The following is a 22,984-nucleotide window of genomic DNA, read 5'->3' as shown; positions in this document are numbered from 1 at the left end:
GAGACAAAGGAGCCGTCTGACAGCAGGTTGCAGTAGCTTTCTCCAGAGGGAACTGCTCTGCAGGCAGCTGCAAACACAAGGCAGACAGAGCTGGAGCTTTAACAGATGCTGGGGATTTCCCAGCCTAACCCGTATTAGCACTTTGTATTTGCAATCCTGATTTCCAGCACCAAGCAGTTCATTTGCATGTTAATTAGAAACAGGTCACCAGAAAATTGCACCAGACAACCTTTCTGTACTGACTGGAAAGGACAACGACACATTTCCATAAAGTCTATATCCTTCTTTTAAGGACATTTTCCCATCCAGAAGTTTACAGTGTATCAGGGTGATCCTTTCACTGACTGAGCATGCATTTCAATACCTGCCTATCTCAGATCTGGAAAAACTAAAACTGGTTTAATATCAGACATCTTATGAGATGAGCAAAACAAATATGCAAGTCTGTGCAATGCTAGAGAAAATAATGGTAAATTAGTCTAACCAGAAAGCCTCCTTTTACCACAGTACAAAATTAAACAGAGTAAGCCTGAAAGAAAAGCATTGTTAGAGTGTGCCAGAGAGAAAGCTTGGCAACTGGTTAGGTCTGTGCAGCTCTCAAGCCTGCACAGTTCTGCCCAGCAGTCACATTCAGTGGCAGTGGCAGGATTAAGAAGACAGGAGGCAGCAAGGAAAGAAGGTGTTATGGATATTTAACTTCCTGGAAACACATTCTATAGCATCCTCTCTCTTTGAATCTTCTTTTAAATGCTAATACTTAGAGTATTATGCTTAAATCAAATGCCCCTTCAGCTTAGTTGTAGAGGTGTTATGTTGCCAAGCCTAATAAAACTGAATTACAGCTGCTGTTTGTCATACATTAGACTCACTGGCACCTAGGCTTCTGAGAAACCATTTCATTTTCTCCAGAACTTCCAAGACTGGTCACTTAACATTATCAGACAATAACTTTCAAATTATTTCAAAACAGACAGAAATACTACCACAAGGCTCTACCTCATTTTAGCTCTACACCATTATCTTCAATTTTCATATCCATATGCTGATGGACTTGAATAAAGACTGCAATATGCTGAGGTTCATGTACAACTTTTGTGCTTCTAACAGGCACTCTCAAGTTTAAGACTGATCTAAGAAGTCTTTCCCAGCTCCTTGCCCATTTTGCCTGTGGGGCTCAGATGCTGCTTGGAGACCAAACCCACTGAAGCACAGCAGCTCACACCAGGCTCTAGGATCCACTCTGCTCCACTCTTTACACATCCCCATCTTTGTTCATCCTGAGCACCATCACCAGTGCCACTGCCTGAGGAGCTGGGCTGTTCAAGGTCCACCCTACAACCTTCTGTTCCATCAGGAGTTCAGTTCAAAGCTTGGCCCTGCCAGCAGCTCAACTGCCTTAACTTGAGCACAGCAACAAGACATGGCACAGGTGGGCCTCAAAATCCAGCAAAGGAAATATTGCATGCAAACACAAACTAGTTGAATGAACTAAAGCTCAAAGATGTGATCCACAATAACCTTGCAAGAGAATGTAAAGCTGCTGTGAGATTCAAGAAAATAATTTTATACCACCTGAGCTGACTGCAAGGTTGATTTTAAGAGGCACCAACTTTTGAACTACTTGCAGACAACCTGCAAAGGAGTCTGCACAGAGGGACACATCCAGACATCTGGTTTTAACACTGAATTAAGCAGATATTTGAACACAACCATCAATATATTAACCTGTGGAACACCAGCTGTGTTGCCTCTTTAATAATACTTACATCAATGAATACAACTGCCAGTAGATGACCCATTAATAAAAAAAGCATTTGTTTCAACTACCTAAGAGGTTGAGGGAAAACATAAAATTCTGTAATATTATTAGCCACAGATCTACAGAAAATTAAGCAGTAAAGGATGAAAACCAGGTATTGTTACTGTGCTAACTCATCACTTTTCTTCCTAGGAAGTCTGAATGGCTATGGCCTTTTCTATGTTTCCTAGGAAGAAACATGATTTTTCACCAGCACAGCAGTTGCCATTGGAAATCCAAGCAGACACCAAATCACACAGAGAGAAAATCCTTCAGCCAATACTTGGGATCTACACTAGGAATTCATGCAGTAAAACTACTGAGCAGATTTGCCTGTTCTCAGAAGATTTGTTCATATACTTGAAGGCTTTGATGTGATCACAGCTGTACAGCAGCTTCTTTGCCTTCAGAAATTTCAGGAGAATTGAGGTGAAAAGGGTATTAATAAAAAGAAAAAAAGAAAATCAGAAAACCCAGCAGCTAGAAAACCTGCCTGTATCTGATCCCCACCTTCTTGCTGGAGACTAACAAGATTGCAGGAAACAATCACTGTGATTACAATCATTTACTGAGGCTGCTCATAAAGGCCCCATAAAGGCCACAAGCCAGACTGGCTTTGAATTGCATGAACACAGAAAGCCCTGAAGAATGATAATTGTGAAAGAATTGTTAAACTTCTGCACACAAAGAAAGACATCTTCTGGTTAAGGTTAGATCTTGTCCCTTCATATCCACCACTGGATGAAAGGTTTCACTCCAGCTGATATCCCGTGCCCACCCCTGTCTTTTTATATCACTGCCTCAGGTCATTTTCAGCACGGGAATGTGAGCCATCATTTGAAGCCACTCCTCACAGAGAACTGACTTGTTAGTTAATTTTATCTCTAGTCATGCTTGAGCAATCTCTTGATAATGTAAAAGGGGTTTTTTCCTTATTTAAGCAAGAGATGTATCAGCAATGAAACAAAGCAGACAAGAGTTAGGCACAAAAGCAACAACATTAAATGGCAGATAAGAGAACATGGAAAACCAGCTCTACAATGACACTAAAGTATAACATTCCAACTTTCCCACTCTTTTCTTGAGAAATATGGAGAACCATGTTTATTGGCTATTTTTCAATCTTGTGATCTTTCCAAGAACTTCAAGGAAACAGTTGCTAACACAACATTACACAATTGCAGATTTCAGATAGCACAGAATGGGGGATCTGAAATTTATGAGAAGGGTGTGTTTGGTTTTCTGTAAAAGGGGGAAAAACAGGATTCTGCCACAAAGTCTCATGAATTCTTTGTTATCCCTTGCCTCTGTTTGCTCACTGCCTGCTCCAGGAATTTCCCTCTTGCAAAGTTCAAGACCCAGCCGAGCTCTGGTTTCTCTGGCTGCAAGTGACAACTTCCATCTCAAGTTTTTTACCATATAACAAATTTTGGGATGTAATTAAAAAGCTTTTGAGCACACTGTTCATACCTCAGAAATGGCTCCTCCAACTAATTGCCAGTTTCAGTTCTGAAAAGCTCCTGGGCAAAGAATCCACTCAGTCAGCCCAATAACCACTGAATCATTTCAGTGGGAGCCTGTGAGGGTTTACAACCTTCATCAAAACCTACAGTGTGGAGTTTGTGGGTGGTTTTAAGTTAGTGTGACCTGACCTTCACCAATACAGAGAACACTACCTGGGATTCCCTTAATGAGATCACTCCTAACTTCCTTTTTCAAGGACCATGCTGCTCCTTGGACCCCTGTGCCACCAAAGCACAGCAAGAGGGCAAGGCTTTAAGTGGTACACCATTAGTGCATGTGACAGCTGCTGAAGGCTTCCTGTGCACAGCCAGTCAAAGCAAGGTGCAAAGACACTTTTGCATTGATAAAAATCAGTGTTGGTACCAAGAGGGGACCAAAAGCTGCACTGGGTTGAACACAGGCAGGAATAAAACCCCTCTGTCTGACAGACTTGTCACACAACACCAGGAGATTGCACAAAGCAGCCTCAAGGAGAGTGTTGCAGGTTGTTTGCTGAAGAGTTACCTTTCCTAAGCTTGGTTATGCATTCATTATCCATTTGCACACACAGGGATGTATTAACTATGAACACACAATGCAGTTTTGCTAATTAGCTCAATCAGAAAAGACTAAACATATCCCCACTTCCTTAATATGAACCAATTTAAAGACAGTAGCTTATCCCTTCAGGGTAAGGCTGCCTGCCTGACATTTCTATTTAATATTAATGTTGAGTCCACTGAAATTTATACACAGTATTCTGAAGAAAATGAAGGTTCTGAGTAAGAGGTGGTCTTTATTTAGGTCACTTGCACCAGCAAGTATTGACAAGAGCTCTTTCCTCTCTTAGAAAACCACACCCAGCTGCCTTCTCACACTCACACCACAGATTATTCCAGAAATTCTGTTGTGTCCTAGTATCTGCTCCCTTAAACCCATTTATTCCTTTCCACTTCCCACTGAAGATTCACAGTTAATACTTTTGAAAATGCTGAAGTCTTCAGATTTAATTTACAGACCATCTCCAAATACTACACAGCCCTGGTGAATCAGAAGTCTACAAAGCAAGTGACTCCAGTTGTTTTGATTTTATGCAGAAGATTAAAATACATATATGTGCAGGTTTTTTTTTAAAAACAATCTGAAGCAGTCTGAGATCTCCTGGGTATTGATCAAGAACTTTAAATAGAGTAATTAGCCAGGGTTCATTAAAACATGTTTTCATTAGCTTCCCTAGATATTTAATCTGAATTAATTTACCCAGCCACGTGCCCCAGGTACAAATTTTAACCCCCTTAAGCCCAATTTCCTATAGCATGGACATCTTTTCCTATCAAGGCTTCACCAAGTCTTTGCCCTATTTCCATTCCATGGAAGTGAAAAATCTCCTCCTTGACTTTACTACCACACTCCTCCCACAAGGTCTTGACTTGCAACTTCAGCCACCCAGGTTTTACCTGGATGAGTTTACACTGTTCAAACCTCTCCAAGGATGAGCTTATCTGGAGCAGGGACTGCTGAACCACCTGAAGCTACTCCTAAGCACTGGCACTCACATTCCAGTGCACTGGAACCCCCTCCCATTCTCCCTGCACAAAAGCTCTTGTTTTGTTCAGCTGCCCTGGCCAGGGGAGCAGCAACCTTGAGCAGTGAAGCAGAAAACTCTTAGAAATTTATAACTCCTGGATTTAATCTGCTTCTGAGTCAGATCAGTGCTCACTCCATCAGGGGCCCAGACATCCAACTGTTACCCATCACCATGGCTTATGATGGGAACATGCAATGCCTAATCCTAACACCATGCCCCGTTTCCCCTCCAGAGCATGGTGCTCATGCTAACATGAGCACCCATAAATCCTTTTTTAGAGGATTTTTCTCTATCCACTCAGCTCCAAGACTCTTAACCTCACCTTAAGAGAGGTGAACACCTGAAGCAGCCTGACCTACTCAGTAAGCCATTACACCTCAGCTTCTCCTGAAAACACTCTTCCTAGGAGTGTCACAAGGCATGACAGAATAAAGCCAGACATGGCTTTCCCAGGAATGCTCTCTCTCCACTCTGCAGAGGTTTTAACACATCACAAAGACAGCACAAAAAGCGGGACAAGAGCAACAAATGTGTATCAAGGGCTGGCTGAAGCATGCAAACCTCCAGGGAATGCTGACCTTACAAACAAGGCACTAGTAAAAGGAGAAAAAAACTCCAGGAAAAGTTCATTATAAGCTTTTAATCATCTTGCCCTGATAGAGGATAAACAAAATACTTGGTTCAGAAGGGAAAAGCCTAAAATAAATATATAATTGACCCATATTATTACTGGCACTACTGAATGCCACAGTGTGCAGTGTTAGAAGTGGACAAACAATTTTCTACCAGCTGAAACACAGCACTATCCACTCCTTCCCCAAACCAGCAAAATACATCTTTGAGACCACCCCTTCTTGAAGAATGAGCATTAGAACAGAGAAAAGCTCTGTGACCAAACAGATTTGCCTCATTTGTTTCCAAACCACTGCAGCAAGATCTGAGGCTGCAAGAGCTGCATCTTCTACTTGAAAGCTGTACCAAACATGCACCATTTTATCCAGAGGAATCACTCCCAGGAGAAGAGCTGATCATCTCATTCAGAAACTCATGTTGAAACATTTCTGGATGAGTGACCAGACAGGTCAGCTCACTCCCTAAACAAACAAAAGAAAGACTGTTACTAAAGATATCCCAGCTAAAGCTGTTTCTCCTTCTGGGAATAAGGAAATCCCAAATCCTCACAGGGCAATTTTAGCTCTAACTGCTGACACATCTCTAGAATACATTCCCCACCTGCCACAGAACTCACTACTGAATTGGATGGACCAACATGGTCCTTCATGTCATTCTGCAGACAGAGCCAACTGCCTCTGCTCTCTACAAGAGCGTTGCCTCAGATTTTCAGGATAAACTATTTGAAACACCCACCAAAATCAACATTTAGGACACACTTTCCTCAAAAAAAAAGTAAATGGTCACACAGCATAAATAAAGCCAACTGGGGAGTCCTTCTGTTTTTACGAAATAAATAAAAAAACAGGTAACTCACAATTTGTTTAATAGCTCAGAGGAAGAAAATATACTCAGGTTCACAAGGGTATTCTGCAAAAAATCAAACACCTTATGTAAAGCTGGGCCCCACTCACACATGTACCAATTAGTCAACTACAGCATCTCTTATCCACATAAGAGATGCACATCATTTTAGTTCTGCATTCAATTTATTTAAACTTGGACAAGCCTGACACATGCCAAGATTTAAAACTCTTACACTTAATTTAACATTTCAATCCCACGCATCCTACTCAAGCAACCAAGCTCTGAACACAAAGCAAGCCTGAGGGACTGGGAGTGCAGCCCCCCTGCTCCATTCACCCTAAACCATTTGATAGGATGTTATGTCATGTTATTCAAATCCAAGTGTGACTGACAAGACTCTTCCCTCCTCCAGCAGCTCTCCAGGGAGCAAGGGTTATTTTGGTAACTTTATCTGTTGTTTTCCTCAGCAAGCACTTTCTTCTCAACAGGGAGTTTCATTGATAAAACTACCCAAATGCATCCAGAGTGTTACAGCCAAGGGAGCACTGCAGAATTCCCAAAGTCATGAGCATATTCATCACACATGTACCTCAGGCTCTTACACTCCCAAGTAGATCCACTGACTGCTGCAGGTTACAAGCAACTTCATAAACATTTGCCAGAAACTTGGCAAGACACATCGTCTGGAGAATTTGAGGACAAGCTGCCTGTGCCCCTTCCCTCCTCCACAACTATTCCCAGGGTATCTCTGTCGCATTAAAAGGAGGAGTTGCAGTTTTCAGGGAAGAGGAATGCCTATGGCAATCAAATCCTAAGTATTTACCAGGCATGTGAGTATCAAAACTAAGAACAAATACATTCCTCCACACTGCTGTTTCATGAGAGCCTCAGGCATTTTCGTAGAGAAATAGTATATTACCACTCTTTTAGTCCTAAAATTCCTTTTGGACTAAAATACACAGCACATTTGTTCTAAAAGAAGGATGAAGCACCATTTCAATCCCACAATGTTTTTAAGACTCTGAGATGCTACAGGCAAAAGAAATTGTTCCATATTTTTACAAAGCATTTCCATGGATTAAAGCTAGCAACAGACTATGAGAAAGGATATGGAACAAGTAACTCAGACTGACACACAGTGTCCTGTTACCTTTTGATACAGTAAGTCTTGCAAGAAAATGTTAAACATGTTCATATCTTTTACTGTAAGGAAGAACAAACAAAGAATTATAAAATCATTCAGGTGAGAGACTAATAAAAAAACCCCAATGCAATCTGCTCATGATTAAGAAGAGATACTACTCATTCCCAGGACTGCAGGGGCAAAGCTCAACTGTTTCAGAACATATCACACTGAAAAGCAAAAACAAACTCAACCAAACCTCACCTCTGCTCATGGCAGGGAGACAGACACTGCCAGCCCACGCTGCCAGCCTGCACACCATTCCAGGGCTGCCAAGAGCTGGAGCTCAGCAAACCCAAGCACAGTTATTTGAACCAGCAGTTCCCTAAGTGCCACAGGATCCTAACACACCTCTCACCCAGGCAAACTGGATGGCTCCACAGGAAACTCCACAGAAATGGAAACTGATGTGGAAGTTGTTCTCCTGCTCACATCAGGGCTGAGGCAATCCTCAGAGCAAGGTGCAACATGTGCTGTAGTAAGGGAGCAGCTAACAACTACCACATACTTTCTTTTCCTGGAACAGCAGGACAGAAAGTATTTCTATACCCTCCAAGTCACTGTTATTCTGGAAGTTTCACCTGATTGTGTTCTTCTTCCAAGGAAAGCCAACATCTTTCTGTTGTTACTATGTCCAACTTAAAACCTTGGAACTTCAAGATAAATCCTTCCATGGTCAAAATCCCAGCAATATGCTATGAGATCCAAGAAATTCAAATCAAAGTCTCTTGTTTGTTTCTCTGCAAAATGAGTATTTTCCCCAGCTACTGCTTTCACCATCACCACCAATTCTGTGATTTTATCAGTGTTATCAGGAATATTACAGTCTATTTCTCTGAAAATATGTACTTTACAGATAAGAACAAGCTGGAATGATTGTTCCTGTACTTTGCTCTGGAAAGCCCTAATTAGATGACTTGACTAGCATAGCTTTGGATTGTTCATTTGAAGGATATGAAAAATTCCAAGCTAAAACAAACAACCACCAAACAAGAACAGTGCCCACCTCAGCTGTTAATGATGGTTACAGGCTCAGCTGCTCAACACAAGCCCACTGCTGTAGTATCCCATGAAAAGCAGGAGTCCCAGCTGGAAAACAATGGCAAAGAGCACTGTCTGCCTGTGGCTGCATCCTCTCAGCTTCTGCACAGCAGCTTCAAGAGAATAACCCTGACATTGTCCTTCCCTCTGCTTCAAGGGGACTTCATGACAGGGGAAGTGGCTGTGCTGTTCAATTCTCCATCTGCCCCAAGCTCCTCAGACAAAGATTCTCCTCTCCTGACAACCCATGCAGATTCCCTGTCCACAGGGCTTCAGATTCACCAGGAGGAAGCTCATTGCTGAAGGCCTGAAGTGCCACCAATGGATCAAACCCCAGAGAGGTTTGATCCATTGGCAGATGGTTTTATCCAAAGGCAGAATAAAGCAATGAGCTCTACAAATGTGAGAGCAAATAGCACTGTACTCACACTGCCCACATTTTACTCATGTGCAGTGTTTTGATGGTTTTGAGGCAATATTTTAGATACTCTTCAAATATGATCTCTTGACATATTTTACAGCTTTTAATGATAAAAGAAGTGTGTAACATACAAAGAAAGAACTTAGAAAACCATACCAAAGCCCAAAAGGGCTATTTAGGAGTACTTTCAGAAGCATTGGCTTCCAAAGTAGTGGATCATAACATAATGCAGCCTCCACAAGTTTATTTTAAATTACTCCTGAGGAAAAAAGCTAAGTTCAGAAAGACTCTTCTGGCCCAATTTAAAATCATAACAATTATGGTGTATGAAATAATACTCTGCCTTAAAACTTGAGACAAAGATTTTAGGATATACAAAGGTTCTCTAATATTGTAATGCCTAACAGCCCCTAAGCTACTCTGCTATCTTCCCTTAACATCTTCCTTTTTTACCATTCTTGCTTAAATAGCTTCGTACTAGGTTCACAAAGGGGATTTTTTTTTAACCTAAAACTTTGATCTCCTAGGCAAGATCCTAATTCCAAATTTGTGATCCCAGCAAGCAAAGCAGACATGTTTACAGTCAGAGATCAAATTCCATCTCTCAACAAATGATCACTTGAAGGTGGCAACAATATGCTGCCATATTATTTAAAGTTATTCATGATGTACAACTCTAAGCAATAGAAAAGTTTTGGATATTCAATTTTCCCTAAACCAATCCAGACACCACACTGGATAACACAGCTGTGGTAGGATAAAACCCAGCAGGTGAAGTGACCAGAGCACTGATTCGCATCTTCTCTTCCCTACACAACAGAGAAATTCAAGTTGAATCCTCCTCCTGGCTTCATGCCAGCACCACACAGCCTACCTGAGCTCTCCAGCATTCTTAGAAAGTTTTCAGAAAATGTCTTTTTCAAGTATTCTAAGATACTGTGAACCCCAGTGAGTAAAACTGACATTAGAGGATAACATTTATTAAATAATCTTGGAGAGCATCACAAAGTTATGATGGGTTTCACTGGAATGCCTCGAGGGAGGAAAGTATTTGGGGAAATTACTTTGGGAAGACCTGACATACAAAGAGAAGCATTTAAATTCCATCAGCACCCTCCCTAGCAGAACAAGTTTAGACTAATGTTTCATACAAGAGGATGCTGGAAGTCTTCACAAGTGCCTGGAGGAGGGGAGGGAAACCAAAAACCCTGTAGTTTGTGGTTTGCTGTATGTTTTTCCACTTTGTGTAAGCATTACCTGTGAGTTGCTCATGGAAAGGAAGCCAACATAGCCCCAGAGCACGTGAGAAGGATTTGATGTGGACAAGCTCAAGCCACACTGCTGAGTGCCTGAGCTGGAACAAACCCTGCATTATTCCAGGCAGCTCTGCCCAAGACAGTGCTGCTGTTTCTGGAGTCAGAGGTGAGAGCATTATCAGTGATGGTTCACCATATGTGTAGGTCTGCTACAGCACAGACCACAAAGCAAAAACATCAAACACTGCAAAGCTTTGTATTCTGTGAGGGAAGTACAGAATCCCATCATTCCTACAGCTAGCAGGATATATACATCTAATTAAGGCTATTAACAGTAACATTAAAATGAGTGTACATCTCTAGAGATGTCAATCAGTTGAGGGAGATGCTCCCTAGAAGCATCCCTTCCCAGGTGATTCCTAGAGACAGGACAGGCATACACCATGGGAGTCCCATTCCAGTACTCTGTTTCATAAAAATGCAGGAAAGATTTACAACATAAAAAACTGTTTCAGCCCATTCTTTATTTTAGCTTTAAAACCTGGTGCTGCTTCACACAACTGGTCAGAAACAATTGAAGATGGCTGTTATCACTGCCTGGAAGCCTCCTGTTAAAAACCAAGCAATGTTACTACATTCACAAAATCTTTGACCTCTGCTGCAGAGTCAGCTCTATAGGCTTCAGAAAGTACAGACAGATGTCAACACAAATTTGAATACCTGTGTCACACAGAGATCCACTCCTCACACACCTCAGACGCTGAAGCAAAAACCACAGTTTGTTCAAAAGGAAAGTCAAGAAAGGAATTGGGGCTGTTGGTTGAACAGAATTTGTGGATGCCTAATCCCTGGAATTGTGCAGGGACTTGGAGCAACCTGATCTAGTGGAGGGTGTCTGTGTCCATGAGACAAGCTTTAAGCTCCCTTCCAACCATCCTATGGTTCTACAATTCTATCACCAAAAGAGCATCCAAGTCAACACAATGTCATAAGTGAATAAAAAAACAAAATGCTTGACAAATAAAAGTAGAGTCAACAGTTCTCTGCACCTGCAGTTAATCAAGGCCTTGTATAGGTGGAGACAATTTTGACTAGCCTGTCTGAATTTTACAAGAGGATAACACTAATATTGATTTGTTTAGACCACCATGAACACAGCTGAAGAACTGCAGTCTCATAAACAATTCCTGTTGCAAACTATGACAACTGCAGAGTTGCAGTGATTTTCTTTGAAAGTAGTTAATTTTTCTGATTTTGCAACATACACAGGCCACAGAGACAGATATAATCCCAAATATCAACTTGATAAGGAAAGATCTTTACTGCAAGCTTCTTCCAGATGTTACTTCAACTCAGCTGAGAACAGCCTAACAAAAGCTGACTCAGCTCAAATCAAGTCTGGACTGTCACAGAAAGTCTATAAGCCAAGCAGGTTTGGGTTTGTTGACTTTTGTTTAATTCCATCAAAACCTTTTTGTAGGGCAATTACTTCAACACTCAGAAGAATGCATGCTCTGCTGAGTTTGTTTTGCAGTTCACTTGGTGCAAAGTATTTTACCCTGCAATAACAGAACTGTGTAGAAAAGAAAGCCTCAATTAGCAAACTACTGAGCATGATGAAGGCTGGTGAGCTTCCTATTAAGATTCAAAAGATCTAGACAGCAAACTTGCTACCAGATTAAGCTAGTCATTATTTTTTAAACAAAAGACTGCACATGTGCCTGATTGATTTTGCATAGCAGGGCTATAAGAGCTATTTGGTATTAACCCACACTGTTACATATAATTACTTAATTACATCAGCATAACCACTTACATTCTCAAAAAGAGAGTCAAAACTCCTGAGAATCAAATAAGGAAACTACAAGAAGTTTTTCACAAAAGAGCACACAGTTCTACCACTAGGAAAGGAGTAAAATACTCCAGGTATGTAGAGAAGCCAGGAAAACTTATTACATTAACTACCATTTACCACATCAGCAATTCTCAGCAATGCATTGCTTCAGGTAAAGATGCAAAAAAAACCTCAAATGCAGCACGCAGTCATTTCTATCCTGCATGATGATGGTCACTTTTCTCTATGGTGTTATTTGGCAAAAGGGACATTCCATGTGTACCATTAGGCTTTAGGCACTGTTACTAAAGGCAGCAGGTGCTCAGCTTAAGGCAAAATTGTAGACATTGCAAACAAGAAATGCACTCTAATGCTAACAGGTGAAACCTAAGCTCACAAAGCTGTAAGATCTACAGGACACACTTATGTAAAGGAAGAAAAAATTAAATAAACTCATCCACAAAACCCTTAAAGACAGCACAGAGAAAAAAGACACCTCTAACTGCTGAAGGAGACTCCTCAGCTCAGAGCTGCAGACATTCAGACACCAGCATTCCAGGACAGTTTTTATGAATGTCACCCCTGCTCAGAAGTGAAACAGGATGGTTTTTTATCTCTTGTCTTGATGAAAAAAGGTTGCAATTATGCCACAAGCTAGCACCCAGGGAAAACAGGATCTCTGCTCTTCACTTAATGCACTGTGATGGATACTGATAAACTGAGCATCCAGAAAATCAAGGTATCCCATGATAACAGAAAATTATCAGCTAACAGAATTGAAAAATTTTAGTGCCATAGCAACCAACTTCACAGACTTTAAAACTGAATTAGTCAGAAGATCAAAAAGAAAAAAACTATTTTAAAGCAAGATTTCAAATAAAAAGGCAATTACCTAGCCCTTTTATTCATCTAATTCTTTGGGGTATATTATTAGGAAAGCTTTTTCCAAAGCAAGTGTGCACTTTGCCAAGGCCAAAGCAGCAGAATCCACTGGAAAAGTGGTGCCTGCATGCAGGAAAGCTACACTATAAAGAACACCTAGTCATCTCTGTACAGGAAAACAAATACAGCTCTTTATTTGCCAAGAATAATCCCTCTTCAAAACATTCTGTTCCAACCATGACAACCCAAAGCAGCACCAGAGAGATCTCCTTTCCTCCAGCACAAGGGAGGGAGAGAGTGCATGCAAAACACAGCCTAGCTGTACCTGTCTGTACTGTAACAACTGGCCAAGCTTTGCTTTGCAATACATTCAGCTACTTGGCTCAGGAAATCACCTCCCCCCCTCAAGGCTGTCTCAGTGCACCCTGAGCCAAGCCCAGGCTGCACAGCCTGCATGGAACTTTATTCTTGCCCTGTATTTCCCCTCCTTTCTCCTTGGTATGCAGAGCTGCAGCAGGGCAGCAGTGCCAGCTCGCTGGAGGAAGCAGACCTGTAAGATAATCTCTTTTCCTGAGCCAAACATCCCAGGCCAAACTGATACACAACCAGCTACCACAAGTAGCAGCCTGCCAAGAACAGCACAGAATTAAAAAAAAAAACAAATCCACCCCCTACAAAAACCTCACAGAAATAACTCTCTTTGATAAGAAAAAGGATATGGAGGACTAAACCTGTGCTCAATGCTCTGTTCACAAGACATTCAGTCCAGCACCTGGAATGTGAGAGACCATCTTCCCCTCTATTCAGCTCACACATGGCTTCAGCAAGAAGAAAAGAGTACTTTTAAATATTGCTACATCCTGAGATGAAGCCAGAGGCTGATGCCAAAGTAACCAACCTAAAAACAAATCAAACTTTTAAAGTATATTTAGTATTTTACTTTAAGACTTAACTACAAAAGCCAGGAGGAAACTGGGCTTACACTATCCAAACACAAGGGAAAAAGAACCTCAGAACAAAAATGCAGCTGATCTGGGGTAAGAAGCCAAGCCTCAGGAGAAAAACCTTCAGTGTTCCTTGCCTTCCTGTTGCTCATGTGTTTTTCAAAACTTAATCATCTCATTCATTTCTCCTATGTCCAGCCATTCTCTTCCATTGATTTGGATAGTCCATCTTCCATTTCATGAATTTTAAAAGCAGGAGGGACTATATTCACAATTCAAATGAATTTGCATCTACCACAAAGCATTGTAAATTCTTCATTAAATTCCATTTAAGATAGAACTGTATCTGAAAATTTCTAATTCAGATGTCACAGGCTTCAACTCAAAGAGCCAAATTACAGAGCAATAATCAACTCAACCTCATAAAATTGCAACACATTTTTCCTTTAACTTAGCTCAACTCCAACTATATTGTAAGAATTCTCCTTTTATTTTTTACAGGAAAGTAGCAGTTCTTAAACTTCTGTGTCCTTTTCAGATTGTGAATGATCACCAGGTCAATATCCTTTAGAAAGAAGGGAAAATGTAAGCAAAGCTCTTGGCAAGGCTTAAGGTACATCTTTCAGGTTTCTGATCATTGCCTTTAAAAAAACCCAACCCTTTGAGTGTTGGTATCTGAACCAATGGTAATGCTGTAGGCACTGCAAGAGTACTTCTGGAATACTAACTGCCTGCTCCTTTGCAATAATCATGATTAGAGAACCAGAACAGCCTCCTTCCCACAACCACAGACTTATCAACCCAAGGAACATGCAGCTTCTCACAACTTAAACAGGCAGCTTCTTAAAACAGCTCACCTGAAGGCCAGGGAGAATGCCTGGAGATTTTGGGGAAAAAAAACCCCACAAGTGCTGAAAGAGATGGTCAACCCTGCCAGGAGTGTGTTCACCACTTGCATTTCCTAAGAACCATCCTAACCTCACTCCTTGTTTAACCCACAGCCCTCAATTACTCAGAGCTCTGGACAGGTAACCAGTCATTTGCTGCCACAAATGAGACATGACAAAAAGGGAACTTTAAATGCCAGCCTCCACCTGTGCACAGGAAAACAGAGAGATGGAATAACAGGAGGACGTGCTCAAATATAACATAATGTCACATGCTGAGTCAAACAGAACCTTTGACCTGGAACTCAATAAATTAGGGAGAGAAAAAAAGAGGAAAAATAAAGTAAAATGAGCTACTGTGACAGATCTCACTCATCTACCTCAGTGCAAGCAAAAAGATTAAGGGAAGCCTTTGCATTTCCAATCCATTTACCAGAAAGGCAGAAACACTAGAGAACCAGGACAAGGACTGGGAACACACAATATTTCCTACAATTACAGTATAACCCAGAGAGATGAAGACCCCAAGCATGCATTACTGTCTGGTTTCTATTCTCCATTTATATTTTAAAACAAGCAATTTCACTGACACTATTTTATCAGATCACTTAAGGAGCTCAGGTACACACAGAGTGAGGAATAAAACATTTAAATGGAAGAAATATGACAGTTCCCAACCTGTCAATGGTACATGCTCCTCACTCCATTAAGTCACATCAAATGAATTTTCTGGCCTTTTACACCAACTACAGCAGTGAAATAACAAGAAAAATACTATTCTTGAAATATTTTTGAAATACACAGCCTTCATGGTAACTTGTTTTGTTCTTAATACAATCTGCAGCACCAGGAGAGTCCTATTTTTTCCAGGAGGCAGAGCATTAAGGCTCAATTACACTGTCTTTGCCACAAAGGTGTTACCAAAGAAACAGAACCACTCAGGATGAAGAAAGTAGCAGGAGGCCAAAACTTTGATCTCTAATCCCATTTTAACCACAACTGTTTGATCTAGGAAAAATACTTAGCCTTTAATGCATTAACATGATACAGAACAATATCATGCTATAAATACTGCACAATCTTTATAAGGGCAATGCTCAACAATTATGGTATCAAATTCACTCACCAATTAACCAGATGTAATGTAGGTTCTAAAATTAAAATCATGCTACACTAGTAAACCAGATAAGAGACTCACATTGGATAAGATTATTTTCATCCCTTTTAATGTTTCCCAACTCAAATTCAACAACTTGGTCATGCTTCAAATGCAAATCATCATTAATCAAGCAAAAATCGTTACCTAGCAAATATATTAATATTTCATGGGTGTATTTATACTTGAACCACCATGCAAATCAGTTTAACAGGCAACCCACAAAAAAAGGGCTTAAAGGCTGCAGTCTATGTTCAGTGAAATGCAAGCTCTGAAGTCTTTCCAGAAACAGGCTTGCAACCTGAATCCTTCCAGGAAAAAAAAGCACTTTGGAACACAAATTTTAAAAATATACACACACACTACCCCCTTCTACTCTTTTTATACCGTGACATAGAATTATATGAATAATAATTAAAATCCTGATAACAAAATTTAAGTCACTCAAAACTGTAATATATCCAGTGCATGAATACTTCTAACTAAAAGGAAGTTAATTCATCTGCAAAATGTACCCAAAAAATGGGGTTTGCTCTGTTTTCTGATTATGGTCAAAAATGTTTAAGCTGAGTAGCTCTGACCATCACCATTTCCTTCTCCAATCAAGGAGCATCCTTCTACTACAAAAAGAAAGAGGACTCTGCACTACATTAATTAAACATTTCTTTGACTCAGTGGAAAAATCAGTGGTAAAAAGTATTTGATATCAGTCTGGGGATCTGACTATTTTTTCTTCAAGAATTCTAAAAATACACAGTGCTTAGTGCTAAGATAACTCTTCTGATAATACTTTAAAGTGACATCCTACCAATAACCTCCCAAAACCAAAACTTTAAAATTTTCTGTTTGGGGGTTTGGCTTAGGTGGCTTTTTTCATTTGTGTAGAGTTTTGGGTATGGAGTTTGGGTTTTTTTTACTATTTTCTTTGTGTCAGACTGTTCTTTACTGAATATTTGTGTTAAACTGCTTCTTTCAACATTTGCCTTAGTAGCTGGGCTCCACTGACTCAAAACTCCTTCTCCTTTAGATTCAAAACTACCCAGTGAAAGCAAGGGAAGATATGCTTCAAAGACAGGCACTCCTAGAAATCAGCAGATACTGAAACCATGTGATTGCACTCACACTGACTAACAAAACAAGCACACCACCTCTTTTCTCTATATTTTATGGACTGAAAAAGAATGTTCCAAATAATTGTTTCTCCTAGTTATTCATATTTAGAAGTGTCATAGCCTGCTTGTATCACACTAAGGAAAATCAATGGATAATCCTTATAGTAACACTCCCAGTTTCAAACTGAATTTTCTCCACTTGAGAGAAACATTTCTTATGAGAAAAGTAAGATTACCTTAAACACCTATAGAGAAAAAGGCTGCTTCTGCAGCCTAACTGCATCTAAAAATCTTACCTGCTCCTTGCAGCAGTGTCCACACACTGCCCTCACTGAGAGCATCACACAAAACAGCTCCCCAAATCCCCACTTGCTATAGCCTGACTGGTTTTAAGTGGGCTGTATGACTCAGAATAGATCCTCATCCATTTTAAACTGTAATTGGCACTTTTCTGGTATTGTCCAAACAAGCAGTCAGATGCTCTGGAGTCAAAAGTAAAAGTTATATCAGTAACAGCCCATATGTCACTTATTGTCACTTATTTCCTCTGCCCTCATCTCCAATGCAAAGGAAACATCTGAGACAACATCTGACCCCATTCCCACTCAGCTGAAATGCTACCCAATGTTTACAACTCATGACTTTTATTCACAGTCTAAATATCAAGTGTTAAACAGTAGAGATACACAGAAGTCAGCTATTTTCATTAATTTGTCAGAGCAACACCCTGTGAAGTCATTTCTACATCAGGATGCAGCCCAGCACATCGGTGTTACTGGGCAAACTGCTGAGAGTTAACACCAGCTGAGAGTGCTCTTTGCAGGCTGACAGACAAATAAGGACAAGGCCACAGAGTGGCACCTTCCAGAGAAAAAACTCAATCCAAAAGAGCCCTGAGATGTCCTGTTGATGCCTGGGATGTCACCCAGAAAAAAAACTCACCTTCAGCACTGGGCATCAGGCAGCACTACAGCTAGACAAGACCAACAGCCAGCAAACTGCTGACATCAAGGCAGGCTTGGGAATGGGAAAAGGAAAACCACAAGTAGACATAACATTCAAAGAGTGGAGCTCTCAGGAGATATGCAGAGCCAACATAAGGGTTTGTACTTGCTGAAAATAAAGCGTGATGCAAAACATTCCTTCACCTTGGATTTGATCTTATCCCTCTCCCTGCACAGCCCTGTGTACCAGCCCTGCACTCAGCCCCCTCTGTGCTTTAACTCAGGAAAATGACAAAAATATTCCAGCAGAAAACCGATAAACTAGACCACAAAAGGGTTCACCTCGCTAAAATGGCAGAAAACCAACAAGCACTGGAACTGTGAAGAGAGTAGGGAGGGGCCATGCAACTGGAAAGAAAGGAACAACAAGAGCTTGCCTTTCTTGCAGGCTGGCAGCCTGTGAGGCACTGCCTGTGAGGTCAGCTTCCGAGATCCTCTCAGACAGGATGCCTACCTAAAAGGGGGCCAAAAGATCCCAGACAGGGGAAAGGAGCAGCAAGGGGCAAGTTATTCATAAAGCACACATGGGAGCATTTCATACCTGTGACAGATGTGTCAGCAGGAGTCATTGAAAACACCTACCACGAGTGTCTTACTAACTACCCAACCAAAATTAAAACATGAAATTAGATTAAAATCAAAATTAGCTTTGCATTTAAAGCCAGAAGTAATCACTGACACTTACTGGTTCAAAACTCCCTTTGATTAGAGTAACCATTGCCACTGCCATCTGCTGTCCCCATAAAAACAGATGAGAAACGAGCCCAGGTTTTTCCTAATCGCATTCCCTATTGGGCAAAACACCGTTAAAGCTGACCCACCCTGGCAATGCCGGACTCCGCAGCAGAGAAGCCAAGAATACAGACCTGGAGACCACGACGGCTCACTAAAGGCACGTCCCCCACAGGCTGCTTCAAAATGAGCCCAGGAATGAATGAAAAGATGGAGCTGGAAGACTCGGAGGAGGCAACTCAGTTTTTTCTTGAACTGGACTTAAAACTGCTCACGACAGATGTCTGGGAAAAACACAGATTGCCCCGTTAACCTCCCCACAGAGTCAGCTACGTCTAACGATTATATATCGAGTTTCATACACGCACAACCGAGGACTGGAAAGCAGCCGCCTCTGCAGCCGAGTTCTCGGCGAAGGTGGGAACCTGAACGTGAAAAAACATCTCAGGTCACTGCTGCTGCGAGCACGGCTCCTCCACTCCGCACTACGCGGGCTGGGCTCTCCCAGACCTCCAGGAACGAATGACCCCGCAAGGCACCGGAGCCAGAGCACAAAGCCATCCCCCGAGAGCGCTCCCTGCCCGGAGGGCGCTGCGCGGGCGGCAGCGCGGAGCCCCGAGGTGCGGATGAACAGGAGCTGCTCTCCGGAGTCCTCAGGGCCACCTCGCAGGCAGCTCGCTCCTCCCGCGGAGCTCCGCGGCGCAAACTCCGATCTTTAAAACACAAACCATGAGGGGAACGCGGGGCGGCGGCGCGGCGGGGCGCGGACCCGGCTCTTTGTTCGCCGCCGCGGGCAGGCCCGGCCCGGCCCGGGGCCCGACCCTCACCTCTCGGACATCCTGCAGGCACTCGAGCACGGCGAGGTTGTTGGCCCAGCTGTGCTTGGAGCAGAGCCGCACCACGTCCTCCCGGCACACCGCCTCCTCCGACAGCTTCCACCCGCTGCCCGACCCGCCGCCGCGGGCACTCCGCGGGGCAGCCACTCCCGGCCCCCCCGGCTGTCCCGCTGCGGGCAGAGCACCGCCGGGACCGGCAACGCCGGCAGCAGGGCTGGGCGCCGCCGGCCACGCCGCCAGCGCCAGCAGCAGGAGCAGCGCCGGGCCCGGGCAGCGGCTCCGGACACGTCCGCACGGCGCCATCTTGGATCCGCCACCTCCGGCGTCCGCCCGCCCACCCCGCGGCACGCACGGCGTATGCAAATCAGCGCGCCCGTGACGTCCCCCCAGCGGGACGCGCCCCTTTCGTGGTGAGGGGGCGTGGTCCGTTCTGGCCCCTCCTCCAGCACGCGCCGTGGCCCCGCCTCGGCCGTTGTCGCCTCAGGAGGACGAGGCGCCGCCTCAGGAACCACCGCGGCTCTGCGGCCCCGACGGCCCTCGCCGCCCCGCCGGCCTCCATCACCTCCCTAGCGGCCCCGGTGCCCCTCGGCGGTCCCGCAGCCTTTCAGGGGACCCCGGCACCTCCCAGCAGCCCCGCACCCCCTCAGCCGCTCCGCAGCCCCTCAACGGTTCCCGCAACGGCTCCCGGATCCCCTCAGCGGCCTCCGCGACCCCACGGCCGGGCAGGGCGACACTGCCGAACCAGCGGCGGTGCCGGGAGGCGAGGAACCGAGCCTGGGCGTGCTCAGCCTGCCGGGAAGGCTGCAGCCGGTCCCGCATCTCCCTCAGGTGTCCGATAGCTGAGGTGAGGTTGTGCCCGAAATCTCATTTCCCACTCGCACTTCGGCTGCCCAGGAGCTGAGGAGGTAGGAGACGTAATGGGGAAACTGAACTTTGCGGATGACAGTGCTAGTGAGCTGAACGAGGAACCAAGTCTGGACAAGGATGGACAAATACAGAAATACAAAGAGGAGTTACAGAAGAACGAGCAGAAGATGCAGGCGATCAAAGCAAAAATTAAGAACACTGAAGAAGAAATGCAGGAGATCAAAGAAAAAATAGAGAAGAATGAAATAAAAATACTGGAGTACAAATCAAAAATAGAGAAGATCAAGGAAAATATATGGAAGAATGAAATGAAAATACGGATGAAGAAAGGAAGACATGGGGAGATCGAAGACGAAAGAAGGAACATTGAAATACAAAAAGATAATGTAACAAAAATATGGACAAACAAAGAAAAAATACAGGAGCTCAAAGATAAAATACACAAGAACAAAGAAAAAATACAGCAAAACAAATTAAAAATACCAAGGAATCCAGAAAAAATACTGAGGTATGAAGAAAAAGCAGAGTGTGAACTAAAAGTACGCAACAACAAAGAAAAAGTACAGGACATCAACAAAAAAATACAGAACATCAAAGAAAAAATACAGGAGATACGAGATGAAATGCAGAAGAGCAAACCAGAGGATACCAAGGAAAAAATACTGATGAAGAATGAAGAAAAAATGCGGAAGACTAAAGGGAAACTACGGAAGAATTAAGACAAAAAAATTGACTGGCTGCTAAAACACTGGAAATCTTTAATAAAATGCTGACATTCAACTCTCCTACTGTCATTTCTCCATGCTGAGTGCCAAATTATCAACTGGATTGATCTTCTGCCTATATATGGATGCAGGGCCTGGCCTCTCCTGGGCTGGCTGGAGGGGATGGGACAAACCCAAGAGCTTGGGCCAGGCCTGGGGTAGCTGCAGGGAGCAGAAAAACACATTTTGGGGTTGCCATGAGATAGCTAATTTTCGAGGTTGGTGGGTTGGCTGCACCCCCTGTGCTGTCAGTGCCAGGCACTCTGTTCTGTGGGCTGGGATTTGGCATGTCACACTCCATATGGCTCTGGGCTTTGTCCATGGGAATGGAGAGGAATAGGCTGGAGGTGTGATCAGGTCTCCAAAACAGCATCCTCAAGGGCTAATCCCATTGTAGGTGGGATCTGCAAGTTCCTCCTAGAGCAATAAGTGGGGGTTGGATGCTGAATTTGGTGATGGATCATCTAAAAGCAGTGTTTGCAGCCACACAGCCCCCTCAGAGCAGTGTTTTGGGAATGCTGCAGCCCACTCTGCCCAAGCAGCCAGCCAGACCCAACATTTCACAGTACAGAAGTACCTGTCCAAGTGCTGGGGCAGTGGCAGCAGTGGGACACAAGTCCACCACCAGCTCAGCAACCACAGCTCTTCAGATGTCCTGCCAGCATCTCACTGGGCCAGCTCACAGCACCTTCCTAGGGTGGGTTTGCCCCCAAATCTCAGATTTGCTTCCAACAGCAGATGGAAATGGGCTACAGGGTGAGTCTCACCTCAGTTCCCCTCCTTGTTGACTCCAGGAGCAGTTTTCCCAGCACCAGCTGGCATCAGGCCAAAGTCAGAAGCCTTTGCCTGCATGCCAGGATGCTCCAGGGTGTGCCCTGGCTGGGTGAGGTGAAGCAGAGCTGCAGGGCTGCTCCCTTCCTGCCCCAGGCTGCCTCATCCTGCCTGGAACAAACCCTTCCCTTGGGAATGCCTCTGACTGTCTCACCCAACCCAGGAGCTACCAGAGCACCCTGAGCCTGGGGTGGCCACCAACCTGCAGCCATGTCATCCAGGTGAGGACAAGGGCAGGAGAGGGAGGAGCAGAGTGTCCGTGCTCCTGTGTTTGAATGTCACACTAGGACACAGCGCTTGGGAAAGTGGCTTTGTGCTGGCACCCAGGGGCTGTGCAGCTGGGAACACTTGAAAACAAAAGCCAGCAAAATCCAGCCCGTGCTTGGCAGCCTATTTGGTTTAGTGAGGATTATTTGAAGAGTTAGCCCAGTGCTAGAGCTGGCTCTGCTCCTTCATCCATCACAGAAGAAGACAGAACAGAGCAGTGGAGCTGGGTTACAGCTCACTTTCCACCTTTTGGGGATCTCCAGAGACTACTTTTTTCCTCAAGGAACACCTTCTCCCAACCTTAGATTTGACTAAGATTTTACTTAGATTTTACTAATCCTGTGTTGCTCACTGTTAAACAGGCATTTCATAAAAGAGCCCTATGCTTACCATGTTCACACACTAAGTTAAACAAGGAGGAGATTTTTCTTTGGGCACAGCAACATCTCTGCCTGTGTGTTAACCCCAGTGGCTCCTTGCATCTACAGCCCCTCTCCTTTGGCAGAAACTCCCTTATTGCTTCATTTTAAGCATTTTAGTCCCCTGCTTTTGTAGTGGGCAGCACTTTTCAGTCTCATTGCCTTAAATAATAAACCCCA

General features: G+C 43.5%; 1 protein-coding gene across 1 annotated transcript in view; it reads right to left on the bottom strand.

Moving 5' to 3' along the window:
* Positions 1–19,959, bottom strand: part of GLG1 (golgi glycoprotein 1) — an 82,264-nt gene extending 62,305 nt beyond the window's left edge. The window contains exon 1 of the mRNA XM_059481791.1: positions 19,648–19,959. Coding sequence (XP_059337774.1) covers positions 19,648–19,959 — 312 coding nt within the window. The remainder of the gene's footprint in view (positions 1–19,647) is intronic.
* Between the last annotated feature and the right edge of the window lie 3,025 nt (positions 19,960–22,984).

This window comes from Ammospiza nelsoni, chromosome 13, assembly GCF_027579445.1.
Source record: "Ammospiza nelsoni isolate bAmmNel1 chromosome 13, bAmmNel1.pri, whole genome shotgun sequence".
NCBI lineage: Eukaryota > Metazoa > Chordata > Aves > Passeriformes > Passerellidae > Ammospiza > Ammospiza nelsoni.
This window is presented reverse-complemented; position numbering and strand designations above follow the sequence as displayed.